This window comes from Populus euphratica, unplaced genomic scaffold, assembly GCF_000495115.2.
Source record: "Populus euphratica unplaced genomic scaffold, PopEup_1.0 scaffold290.1, whole genome shotgun sequence".
In the NCBI taxonomy this organism is placed as follows: Eukaryota; Viridiplantae; Streptophyta; class Magnoliopsida; order Malpighiales; family Salicaceae; genus Populus; species Populus euphratica.
This window is the reverse complement of record NW_011500169.1, coordinates 72,752-84,246: the sequence shown is the minus strand read 5'-3', so window position 1 is coordinate 84,246 and position 11,495 is coordinate 72,752. Positions and strand designations below refer to the sequence as shown.

The following is an 11,495-nucleotide window of genomic DNA, read 5'->3' as shown; positions in this document are numbered from 1 at the left end:
CAAATAAGATAACTAATGTAATCATGTTAACAATTTATAATCTGATTGGAACCTTCTTTATGTATGGTTTTCATTTGAGTACTAAGAGTTTATATTATACTTATTTGACATCTCATTAATAGATCCTCTAACCTTAACATTTATTGTTATTATTGTTTAACCCTTATATTGATCTTCCATCTCAAAGTTCTCATCAACTTTTTTATTTTTATTATTTTTATTATTATTATTACTACTATTACTATTACTATTACTATTAGTGTTGTTGTTGTTGTTGTTACTATTGTTGTTGTTTATAATTTATACAATTAACCTCCCTGTAGTTCGACCCCAGTCTTGTCGGGTTATTTATTACTTTGACACTCCTATATTTGAGAAAAGACATTAATCTTCTAGTTGTATCAAGCCATTTATGCCTTCTCACGCCTCAGGTAAGACAAAAGACATGCTCCACTAGCAGCCCTGACATCATACTACACATTGACATTATTCTTGGTGAGTTGTTACCCCTGTAGCTGCTATAACGCCTATCTAAAGTTATTGCCTTGACTAGCATTTGACAACCTAGTTTGATAGTATTAGGCTGTTAGTTTGTTATCAATGGTTGAAATTATTTCCAAGCGAATCAATGGCTAGGATTCAAGCCTAAAATGCACCCTAAACATCTCATTCACTCTCTATAAATAGGGATAAAGCTTAAGTTAAGGACGACAAGAAAAAAGAAAAAAAAAAGCAGGAAAAAATAGTGAAGAAGAGAGCTAAAAAACCAACCTCGCTTAAACCAGAAAACTACACCAACCAACACACAATATCACGTTTTCTCTTCCTCTGGTTCATAGACACCTTACCATCATGCACCACTATGAGCCTCCCTTACACAACCTCTTAACTTCCAAACTAGTAGTGGTAGTAACTTTAGCAAACCAAAGCCAATAAACTTAAAGTTTCAGCAATAGCCATTTGAAGAGGAAGCAATCAACATCCACCATTATTTTTCTTCCTTTTCTGATGGACCTCTAACACCTCCCAAGGTCAGGTAAGCTTCTTCATTTCATACTTTTCCATGTAAATCATGCTTAGATAATTGTTATAGCAGGAAAAACCAACCTACTACATATATAGAAGAATTTCCTTTGGTAGCAATCCTTTTTGCCAAAGGAACTAACCATTAGGCCTAACTAATTGTGAAGAAATGATGTTGGGCCACTTGCCTCGGCCTAGCCTATATGGCTTGGCTAATTTTTTTTTCAAAAAAACCTTTAGGCTGCCTCCTGGCCTAAATAACAATAAGGTAAGCCTACTCATATAGCTAGGCCATGCCCAACCTAACCTGATTGACATGCCCCATTTTTATAATGTTTTAGTCCTCAAGATGTGTTTGACAAACACTTCCTTAAGGTATTCTTCATGTCTTTGGTTCTAAGTTAAGAGCATATTTGATAAGCACACCTTACTATCATCTGTTTTAGTTTTAGTTTGTTTCTATTTTAGTGTCTAACCAAACAAGCCCTAAAAAATTTCAAAAAAATTTCTCTAAAAATTCAAGGATCATTTTAAAATTATTTGTGCATCCCTTGCATGTTTTTCCAATAATTTTAACTAGTATTGGGTAGTAAATTTACACTATAAGATACTAACTTTGTATTACAAATACATGTTTTTTCTCTGAAAATTCAAAAAAAATCAAAATAAAAAAATGCCTTATTTAAAAATTTTAAAAATATATATTTTTAAAATAAGTTCACTTAATATTGGATTGTAGACTTAGATTGCAAGATACTAACTTTATATTAAAAATACTTTATTTTTCTCTAAAATTCCAAAAAATTCCAAAAATCCTTTAGAAAATTTTTCATTTCAAAAACAAAAAAATATATATTTATTTTGTTTGCATATGGCCAGATTTTAAAAGTTTTTTCATGTGTATTTTTATAAAAAAAAAACAAAAATATGCATATTCTTGGTATCAAATTAAAAGAATTAACAAAAATAAATATCAAGAATTAGTTGTAGGTTTTATTATTTGAAGATATAAAATTACACTATAAGATGTATCCTCAGATATTAAAGATACAAAGTGAAAAATAAAAGTGTTACTAAAATTTAGATCCTAGAACAATTGAGATTTAGACCGATAAGATAGAGATTTTTTCGTAAAGGGACATGACCTAGAAAAATAATTAATCACTAATGTAATTTATCATATGTAGGATATACTATAGGTGATATGTCTTCCCCTTACATAAATAGTTTATTTACCTTGACTCTCAAAACTATTAGGTTTTTTAGTGCTCATGATACTAAGTGATATCTCTTTCAAAATCATAATTTTATAATTAAAGCCAAAATTCTATTTGATTAAGGGGGAAAACCTGCAATTCAACATCATGCATGTAATGACATTGTTAATCTTGAGTTAAATAAAAAGGTTGTTGTCATAATATTAAAAAAATAAAGTCATCTTGAAGTTTTTTTTTAACTACACTTTTACCGGTCATCCAGGTTATATTTTAACATATGAATCCCAATAGGTCACATTGGGGTAACTCTGGTGTGGATTAATTTTAAACTTGAGTTAGATAAAGAGTCAGGTCAAGAGGTTTCAAGGTTGACTCACTGAGTCGAGTTTAATAACAATGCCAAATAATTCATTTTTTAATCTATATTTCAATTTTTTATTCTTTGAATTGAATCTTTTTAGTTTTTTTTTCTCAATTTCATCTTTTGTTATTTAGTTAATTTTGAATTGGTCTTCACAATTTGTTTTGATTTATTTTCTCTATGAAGTTATTGTAGTCTAAAAAAAATATCTTGGACCTTTCAAGTTGGGAAGCTCGAGTTAATCTAACATGTTGTTATCTCAATATTAAAAAAAAAGTCATATCATATTGAATTTTTCTTTAAGTTCAACCACGCTTTTTACTAATCGTCTAGGTTATTTTTGGACCCTTTAAGTCAATCAAGTTAATTTTAAACTTGAACTATGCATGGAGTCCAGTCAAGAGAATTTAAAATTAACTTGTTAAATCGAGTTTTATAATAATATTAAATAATTTTTTAGATTTTAAATAGTCTTATATATTTTTTAAAAAATTAATCTGATCTACATCATAATAGTATGGATGAAAAAAAAAGCTAGTTGATTTTAAAAAAAAATAGTATTGTAGTAACTTTCAATAGTTTTATCAAACTTGATTTAAACTATTAGGTTAAACCTTCAAACCGGTGAATTGGATAGCAAACTTGTCAGATTTGTAAATAATAATAATAATAAGAAAATAACATAAAGAATTACTTTATTTTTTTAAAAAAATTAATTTAAATATCTGAATTAACTTGCGTGCATCTTAACTGATCCTATAAATTCTAAAATTAATAAAATAAAAAAATCAGTTTATTGAATTACTTTACTTGATCACATCAGTCCCATCTTTGATAAATACATGCACTTTTATTATTGTTGTTATTCTTGTAAATTGATGTTATTGTTAATAATGCAAGGGATTATAGGAAACTTCTTTAACATGTTTCGTTCAGTTTTTGTTTTTTTTTTTAATCATAAACTCATTGTTACAAGTGATTTATATTTTTGAGTAAATTATAAATTAATCTCTTTAATTTAAAGAAATGAATTAGTTAGTCTCTTTTGCTTTAAAAATTAATTATTTAAATAGTATGGATGAAAAAAGAAGCCAGTTGATTTAAAAAAAAAATAGTATTGTAGTAACTTTCAATAGTTTTATCAAACTTGATTTAAACTATTAGGTTAAACCTTCAAACCGGTGAATTGGATAGCAAACTTGTCAGATTTGTAAATAATAATAATAATAAGAAAATAACATAAAGAATTACTTCATTTTTTAAAAAAAAATTAATTTAAATATCTGAATTAACTTGCGTGCATCTTAACTAATCCTATAAATTCTAAAATTAATAAAATAAAAAATTAGTTTATTGAATTACTTTACTTGATCACATCAGTCCCATCTTTGATAAATACATGCACTTTTATTATTGTTGTTATTCTTGTAAATTGATGTTATTGTTAATAATGCAAGGGATTATAGGAAACTTCTTTAACATGTTTCGTTCAGTTTTTACTATGCATGGAGTCCAGTCAAGAGAATTTAAAATTAACTTGTTAAATCGAGTTTTATAATAATATTAAATAATTTTTTAGATTTTAAATATTGTCTTATATATTTTTTAAAAAATTAATCTGATCTACATCATAATAGTATGGATGAAAAAAAAAGCTAGTTGATTTTAAAAAAAAATAGTATTGTAGTAACTTTCAATAGTTTTATCAAACTTGATTTAAACTATTAGGTTAAACCTTCAAACCGGTGAATTGGATAGCAAACTTGTCAGATTTGTAAATAATAATAATAATAAGAAAATAACATAAAGAATTACTTTATTTTTTAAAAAAAATTAATTTAAATATCTGATTAACTTGCGTGCATTTTAACTAATCCTATAAATTCTAAAATTAATAAAATAAAAAATCAATTTATTGAATTACTTTACTTGATCACATCAGTACCATCTTTGATAAATACATGCACTTTTATTATTGTTGTTATTCTTGTAAATTGATGTTATTGTTAATAATGCAAGGGATTATAGGAAACTTCTTTAACATTTCGTTCAGTTTTTTTTTTTAATCATAAACTCATTGTTACAAGTGATTTATATTTTTGAGTAAATTATAAATTAATCTCTTTAATTTAAAGAAATGAATTAGTTAGTCTCTTTTGCTTTAAAAATTAATTATTTAAATAGTATGGATGAAAAAAGAAGCCAGTTGATTTAAAAAAAAAATAGTATTGTAGTAACTTTCAATAGTTTTATCAAACTTGATTTAAACTATTAGGTTAAACCTTCAAACCGGTGAATTGGATAGCAAACTTGTCAGATTTGTAAATAATAATAATAATAAGAAAATAACATAAAGAATTACTTCATTTTTTAAAAAAAAATTAATTTAAATATCTGAATTAACTTGCGTGCATCTTAACTAATCCTATAAATTCTAAAATTAATAAAATAAAAAATTAGTTTATTGAATTACTTTACTTGATCACATCAGTCCCATCTTTGATAAATACATGCACTTTTATTATTGTTGTTATTCTTGTAAATTGATGTTATTGTTAATAATGCAAGGGATTATAGGAAACGTTTTTAACATGTTTCGTTCAGTTTTTTTTTTTTAATCATAAACTCATTGTTACAAGTGATTTATATTTTTGAGTAAATTATAAATTAATCTCTTTCATTTAAAGAAATGAATTAGTTAGTCTCTTTTGCTTTAAAAATTAATTATTTAAATAGTATGGATGAAAAAAGAAGCCAGTTGATTTAAAAAAAAAATAGTATTGTAGTAACTTTCAATAGTTTTATCAAACTTGATTTAAACTATTAGGTTAAACCTTCAAACCGGTGAATTGGATAGCAAACTTGTCAGATTTGTAAATAATAATAATAATAAGAAAATAACATAAAGAATTACTTCATTTTTTAAAAAAAAATTAATTTAAATATCTGAATTAACTTGCATGTATTTTAACTAATCTTATAAATTCTAAAATTAATAAAATAAAAAATCAGTTTATTGAATTACTTTACTTGATCACATCAGTACCGTCTTTGATAAATATATGTACTTTTATTATTGTTGTTATTCTTGTAAATTGATGTTATTGTTAATAATGCAAGGGATTATAGGAAACTTCTTTAACATTTCGTTCAGTTTTTTTTTTTAATCATAAACTCATTGTTACAAGTGATTTATATTTTTGAGTAAATTATAAATTAATCTCTTTAATTTAAAGAAATGAATTAGTTAGTCTCTTTTGCTTTAAAAATTAATTATTTAATACTTTGATTAGTGTTGATCATATTTAATTTAATATTATCATATTTAATTTAATAGTACTTTATTCTAAAAATTCTGTTCTTTTGTTATCATTTTTTTTCATAATATCTATCTATTTTTTTAGATAAAACCCTAAAATAGATGAAAAGAATTAAATAATTATTTGTAAAACAAGAGGGACTAATTAATTTGTTTCTCAAGACTAGATAGTTTAATTCATATATACTCATATAAACTGGACATGTGAATGGCATGAGAACTTAATATATCATTTGGTTGAACCTTATGCAAACAAAATAAAGGATAAAAAGATTTGTTCCAGATTAAAATCTTTTGATAAAAAAATTTGTCACGTATTAAAATCTTTAAAGAATAAAAACATCATAAATACACAAAAGCTTTTCAAATACTTAATTTTATTTATTTATATATTTACTTATCAAAAGATTATTCCAACTTTTTACCGTAAGCTGGGACCCGAAGACATTGTCTTTACCGATTCCATGGATAAGCTGCATTTGATATTTTTGACAACTAGGGGAGCCACTTTCACTTTCCTCCACCGTGCAACTTTAGACATTACTCACAAAAGTGGTAAGAATGGCCATGACCAGTCCACTGGAGAGAGTTTTTTTTTTTATGGCCATGACCAGTCCACTGGAGAGAGTTAAAAAAAAAAAAAGAGGCAAAAAATCAACTAGCCTAACGGACAAAACAAAAGAGACGTGGACACAGGAATAGAGAAGGAAGAAAATTTATAATGGAACGTTATGCATATTTGGTACGAGCCCTGCCCCATTCTTTATCTGGTCCCACTTTCCTGCATAACCCTTTCACTTCACTTCCCGATCTTTTGTCTTGTTCTACTTTTTTATTATTGCAAGGAAATCTCTTTAATTTGCTCTCCCTCCTACAGGAAGCTGTGTTTGGGACCATTATAGATGTTTTTTTCTGATAAAAAACAAACACGAAAGTTTGTCTTGTTTATCAATGGTAGGTCATGGGTCACTATAAAGGAGCGTACCTCTTCCATAGATAAATTTTCACAGCACAGCCTCCCTCCTGTTATTATTATTATTATCATTCTCCTCTGCCTCGAACTCCCCATCTCTCTCACTTTCAGCTCTTAAACCAACTCCTGTCCACAGATTAGCTAGCAGTCCAATGACGAATGAAGAAAGCAGTACCAGGTCAGGTAATTCAATATGTACAACATCGTCGTCCTCGTCCTCGTCGTTTGCCACTACCATCACCAACAAGCTCAAGAAGCAAAACCCGATTGACCAAAATTCGAGAAAGGCAAGAGACTGCAGCAAACACGCAGTTTATAGGGGTGTTAGAAGGCGAGCCTGGGGCAAATGGGTGTCCGAAATCCGCCAACCTCGCAAGAAATCACGTATTTGGCTCGGAACATTCCCCACGCCAGAGATGGCAGCTCGTGCTCACGACGTGGCTGCCCTGAGTATTAAAGGTGACTCTGCCATTTTGAATTTTCCAGAACTTGCTGCCTCATTACCGCGCCCGGTGTCATTAATGCCACGTGACATTCAAGCAGCTGCGGCGAAAGCTGCTGCTATGGTCGAATTTAACTCATCGTCACCACCCTCGTCATTGTCGTCGTCATCGGTATCGGTGTCTGAAGATGTGGCAGAATCCGAGGAAGAATACTTGAGTGAAATCGTGGAGTTACCGAATATAGAAGGAAGCTTTGACTCCCCTGATCAGTCACGAACCGAGTTCATGTTGTTTGACTCGGTTGATAGGTGGGTGTATCCACCACTAGACTTGAGTGGAGAATTTTGCGATCAGTTACTGGGCCTGGAGAGCTCGATCCCGAGCAACTTTGGAGGATCTGAGTTGAATTAATGCTAATGAAATTGGTGGTGTGCTTGCTTTTTATTCTGTAATTAATTGTCTGCTTCTACATAGATCCATAAAAATGTTTGGCTACTAGTCATCATTTTTATTCTTACTGCTGTAATATGATTGATAATACTGTTTCCTAGACTAGCTAGATGCTTTCTATATATCATATCACACACATAGATCATAGATCATAGACGCTAGTCCTTTGTAAAATACACAGCATGTTTGAATAAATACGGCTTTAGATGTGTAATACAATTATTTCAAATACTAAAGTCTTCTGTATTAATTTGGTGATTGTGTCAAGAAATTGTTGTAATAAAATGCAGTCCAATCTACTGTAAAATCAAACTAATTATTTTTTATATTAATATAGATATTTGAATATTAAAATAAATCCTACAAATTTTAAAATTAATAATTATATAAAATAATTAATACATAGATTCTTAGTAATATATGAGATCAAAATCTTTTGATCTTGATGAGTTTACAGAGAATGTTTGGGAATACAAAGTAATTTTTTAAAAATATTTTACTAAAAATTAATTTTTTTTATATATTTTAGATCATGCATTAATTTTAAAAATAATTTTTAAAAAATAAAAAAAATATTATTTTAATAAATAGACCAATCTACTGTAAAATCAAACTAATTATTTTTTAAATTAATATAGATATTTGAATATTAAAATAAATCTTAGAAATTTTAAAATTAATGATTATATAAAATAATTAATACATAGATTCTTAGTAATATATGAGATCAAAATCTTTTGATCTTGATGAGTTTACAGAGATTTGGGAATGCAAAGTAAGTTGTGTTTTTTTAAAATTTAAAAAATATTTTACAAAAACTTAAATTTTTTATATATTTTAAATTATGCATTAATTTTAAAAATAATTTTTAAAAAATAAAAAAATATATTATTTTAATAAATAGACCAATCTACTGTAAAATCAAACTAATTATTTTTTAAATTAATATAGATATTTGAATATTAAAATAAATCTTATAAATTTTAAAATTAATAATTATATAAAATAATTAATACATAGATTCTTAGTAATATATGAGATCAAAATCTTTTGATCTTGATGAGTTTACAGAGATTTGGGAATGCAAAGTAAGTTGTGTTTTTTAAAAATTTAAAAAATATTTTACTAAAAATTAATTTTTTTATATATTTTAGATCATGTATTAATTTTAAAAATAATTTTTTAAAAATAAAAAAAATATATATTATTTTAATAAATAGATGTTAAACGAGTGGGGTTTTGGTAAAATACTCAGCGAAGGACTTCTCCAATTTCCAATGAGAATAAAAAGGGTACGAATGGGATATTGCTGATACGAAGAAAATATCTTGACGGCCTGGTTTTAACAAAGAACGTGTGGTGGGCCATGATGGTCTCTTCTAGAGTTAAGATTCTTACAACAAGAAACACGACATGTATTTAGAGTTAGTGGTTTTTTAAAATAATATTTTTTTTATTTTTTAAAAATTCATTTTTAATATTACACCTCTAAATAATTTAAAAAAATTAATTCTTTTAAGACACAAAAATATACTCTTGTTCTCTTGTACCGTTTGTTCTTCCGTGATCTAAAGTAACCTTCGTTGCTTCTTTTCACGTTTATTTTATTCTGGCATATCCCAAATTCCATTCTTTTTCTTGGTTAAAAAAAAAAAAAACAACCCTAAAACCTAATCTGTTAAAACAGTCATAGCTGCCGTCAAAATCAACGGAGACAACTTTCCTCTTTTATTATTCATGATTTTATATTATCTTTGTGTGTGTGTGAATAAATCTAGATAATGGATTTAGATTTATATTGTCGCATATCTACTTTTCTGATTCCCATGCTCGTTGGTGTTTTTCTCCTTTGAAATGAAGGTCTAGTAACTTTTTTACCTAAATGGAAGAATCTTCTATCAACAAAGTATAGGAGTCCAGTATATCCCCTGATTTATGATGAATTGTAATTAGTTACTATATAGATAGCTTAAATTTGAGATATATATATATATATATATATATGTCCAGACTAGATTCCATGCATCTTAATTAATTTTTAAAGTTCTAAATTAAATAAGAATATAAACTTTTAGTTATTTTAAGATTTATAGTATTTAAATTAATAATTTCTGACGAGCAAATTCTGAATCTAATTAATTAAGTTATATGTTTAGATAAATTTTTTTTATATGTTATTGAAATGACAAGTTATTGCATGGAATAACATTGTCAGTATTGCCAAATATTATTTTAACTAAGAAGCTATGATTTTCTAGATGTAAATTGAAAATTGTATTTATTTAATTTAATAAAATCATTGTTTTATTTTCTAAAAAATACTTTATTCTCTGTAACTAAATTAAATAATTATAAACACATTTCTTCTATAACTATTTATTGATCCATAGATTTTCAATTGAAAATTATTTTAAAAAATATTATATATCACAATTCTAAATATAAAACATGCATTTATTAATAATAGTATGTTATCAACTTATAACTTATTCATAATAGATATTGTTTTTTAAACTATTTTTTATTTTAAAATAACTTTAAATATTATATTTTTTATTTTTTAAAATTTATTTTTATATGAACATATCAAAATAATTAAAAAATATAAATAAAAAAATAAAAAATTTTAAATTGCAATATCAATATTTTAGTGGCAATCATGATCGTCACCAATGCAAATTGCAGAAAGTGCCGTTGGAACTTGGAAGGTTCGTAGCTTGTTGATGTGACACTAGCGGAAGGTACCGTTGCAAAGTTTTTTTGTTTTTTGAAATTCATTGACTTTCGTGGGAAATGATGATGACAGTGGGCGACAAAATTTGCTCAGACATTCGGTGTATTGGACGTGAAATGGAAACAACTTTTTTTTTTCCCCGATTAAAAAAACTATTTTTTATAAAAAAATATTAAATTAATATTTTTTATATAGTTAATATATTGATATTAAAAATAAAAAATTATTTTATATATTATTAATTAAAAAAATATATTATATACCATATTACCAAACATATAAAATCAAAAAGCTTCTAATAATAATTAGTCCTGAAACCAGGTAGGACAATTCCTTAGTGCCACATGAACCGTTATCAATTTAATTAGTTAATCATGCTATATATAATGGAATGCAGTATGTCCTGGAAAAATAGTATTTTACCAATCAAACTTTTTTTCCAGTTAGATAATGAAGTAAAATTAATTAAACCAATATCATCATAAAAAAATTATTTTAATTTTCTTTTAAACTAATGCACTCAGACGAATGATATTAGAAATTTTTTTCCAAATTTTCCATCAAAGCTCTCTATTTAACTTTTAAAATTCATCTCCAATCAAAACCATTTATTAGAAATATTTTTCTCCAATTAATAATATATATATATATATATATATATATATATGTGGCATGCTTGTTTTTTGCTTGTTGATGTCGATCCAAATTATGTATTTATTTTAAATAATTTATTACAGCATATTAATGTCAATTCAAATTATTGCATGAAATGGGGGTTTGATAATATTAAATGTCAATATTGTACAAAATTATCACAAATAAAGTTATGTGATTTTGATTTGGACAATTGAATACTTGGATAGTAAAACACATTTATCCTTTTATCCAAAATTGATAAGTTAATATTTTTTGTTTATATTTTTGTGGCTTAAAAAAATATAATACGATATAAGTTTGTCATAACATATTTGGATT

At 26.1% G+C, this 11,495-nt stretch overlaps 1 protein-coding gene across 1 annotated transcript; it reads left to right on the top strand.

The window, feature by feature from the left end:
• The first annotated feature begins 6,716 nt into the window (after positions 1-6,716).
• LOC105111303 (Integrase-type DNA-binding superfamily protein) lies at positions 6,717-8,034 on the top strand. The gene has a single exon (XM_011006611.1). It carries the CDS (start codon positions 7,046-7,048, stop codon positions 7,745-7,747), a length of 702 nt encoding a protein of 233 aa, XP_011004913.1. The 5' UTR covers positions 6,717-7,045; the 3' UTR covers positions 7,748-8,034.
• The last annotated feature ends 3,461 nt before the right edge of the window (positions 8,035-11,495 follow it).

What these genes read in the sequence shown, in the direction of transcription:
- LOC105111303 (XM_011006611.1), top strand. Translation starts at nt 7,046, where the DNA reads ATGACGAATGAAGAAAGCAGTACCAGGTCAGGTAATTCAATATGTACA.